Source organism: Capsicum annuum, chromosome 11, assembly GCF_002878395.1.
Source record: "Capsicum annuum cultivar UCD-10X-F1 chromosome 11, UCD10Xv1.1, whole genome shotgun sequence".
Taxonomy (NCBI): domain Eukaryota; kingdom Viridiplantae; phylum Streptophyta; class Magnoliopsida; order Solanales; family Solanaceae; genus Capsicum; species Capsicum annuum.
In genome coordinates, this window is record NC_061121.1 from 5,397,451 (window position 1) to 5,399,220 (window position 1,770).

The 1,770-nt window shown below is 35.6% G+C and overlaps 1 protein-coding gene across 2 annotated transcripts; it reads left to right on the forward strand.

The window, feature by feature from the left end:
- On the forward strand, window positions 1-1,416 carry LOC107846797 (putative F-box protein At1g47730). Of its 2 annotated transcripts, none has more exons than XM_047399418.1 (2): window positions 1-111; window positions 224-1,416. In XM_047399418.1, the coding sequence occupies exon 2, from the start codon at window positions 463-465 to the stop codon at window positions 1,261-1,263; it is 801 nt and encodes a 266-aa protein (XP_047255374.1). In that variant the 5' UTR covers window positions 1-111; window positions 224-462; the 3' UTR covers window positions 1,264-1,416. The 2 variants fall into 2 exon arrangements, with proteins under 2 accessions (XP_047255374.1, XP_047255371.1); XM_047399415.1 differs by having other exon boundaries at window positions 4-117.
- The last annotated feature ends 354 nt before the right edge of the window (window positions 1,417-1,770 follow it).

Genomic DNA, 1,770 nt, shown 5'->3' on the forward strand with positions numbered 1-1,770 from the left:
GAAAATATAGATTTCTTCTAAGTTCTTTTGCGCAATGCATTTTCTTTCTTGAAATTCTATTGTTTTTCTAGTTTATAACTAGCAGTTTCTGTTCCAAGTGTAGATCAGAAGGTAAAGGTATGCTCTCAAACTTCTTGATATATGTTATTTTCCATTAACGTGTTTAATATTGGAATCATTCAAGTATTCAATACATGAAGAGATTAACATGGAACTATTTCAGGTAACAAACGCTTTCCCCAATGGAGAATGAAAAGAGAAAGAGTAATTCAAGAAACTCTTCAATACCTGAAGAGATTATTTGTGATATATTTTCTAGGCTTCCTGTTGATTCTTTAATGCGCTTCAAGTGCCTTTCTAAATCTTATAATGCTCTTATTTCGAATCCATATTTTGTAGATACCCATCATAGCCACTCTATATCTCATCCTGGTAGGATAAAATTCCTCACACGTTCAAGGGATGGAAATTTTTCTTACACCATCGATCAGAAGGTGGAACAAAAAAGATCCAGTGTTGTTCGTATTGAGCATTAAATATGATGGATTTGATTATGTTAACGGTTTATTCTGCTTATGGAGTGCAATGGAGCATCCCCCTGTTATTTATAATCCGACTACAAGAATAGTAAGATATCTTCCTTGCCTCGATTCCATTGATCATAGATTTACCTGTTATTCCTATTCATTTGGTTTTGAGTTGGATGGAAAGAAGTATAAAATATTGATGAGTAGTCATCCCCTAGATCCGAACTCACTCACAAAACATTGGGTTTTAACTCTCGGCTCAAATGAATCATGGAGAGAGATTAAAAGTGAACCTTGTTCGTCATTACTGTTACTGAGCAGAGGACTTTGCATGGAAGGATTTATCTATTTTCTAGGTATTCATGAAGATAAAAGATGCATAGTGACATTTAATGTTAGGACGGAGAATTTTAGAATTATCTCATTGTGGGCCGACGTAATAGATGTTCTTGGAGGAATATTTTGTAACTTGATGCAAGTTAAAGGAAAATTAGCTGTCATCAGTCAGTCGAGATGGAATGTGAATGAGATCTATTTGAGGATTTTACAGAGTTGTGAAAATGAAGAATGGGTGAAGCACACCATCACGTTTTCTGAGACACTTTGTTCTAGCTTGATGAAGAATTTCATTGGTTGCATTTCTGGTAGTACTCCTGATGGTGAGATTGTGTTCATCTCTAACTCGATGTTCAACGGAAGCTGGATTGTTTATTATGATTTGAAGAAGAAGAGTTAGAGAGAAACAAAAATCACGGACCTTGCAGAAAATGTTAGGATTATTGGTATCTACAGTCATGTAGATAGGCTCTTATCGTGTATCTATTGTTAATTCTGAAATAGATTATCTTGGAGCATAGTTTTTCTGTTTTTTAAGGTATTAATTCTCATGGAAGACATCATCGTCTCTTGTTTTCTTTTAGCAAAATGGAACTCTAATCGTAATATTAGAGACTTAGCTTCTTTTTACTTTTTCCACCAACGTAAACAGAGACTGAAATAACTGGATTTTCAATTCCTGATTACCGAGAAAAATGAGTACATACATTTTTCCTTTTTTTGGATAAACAAGTTATATATGTTCAACTCAATTAATACTCCATAATGTACCCGGCGCGATTTGGCAGACACCCTGGGACCATGAACCATGCTCTGATACCAAGTTTGTCACGACCCGAGGCCATGGTCGCGATAAGCAATCCGAACCATGAAGGCCCAGGTGCCCGCCTCTATCTGACAATCATTC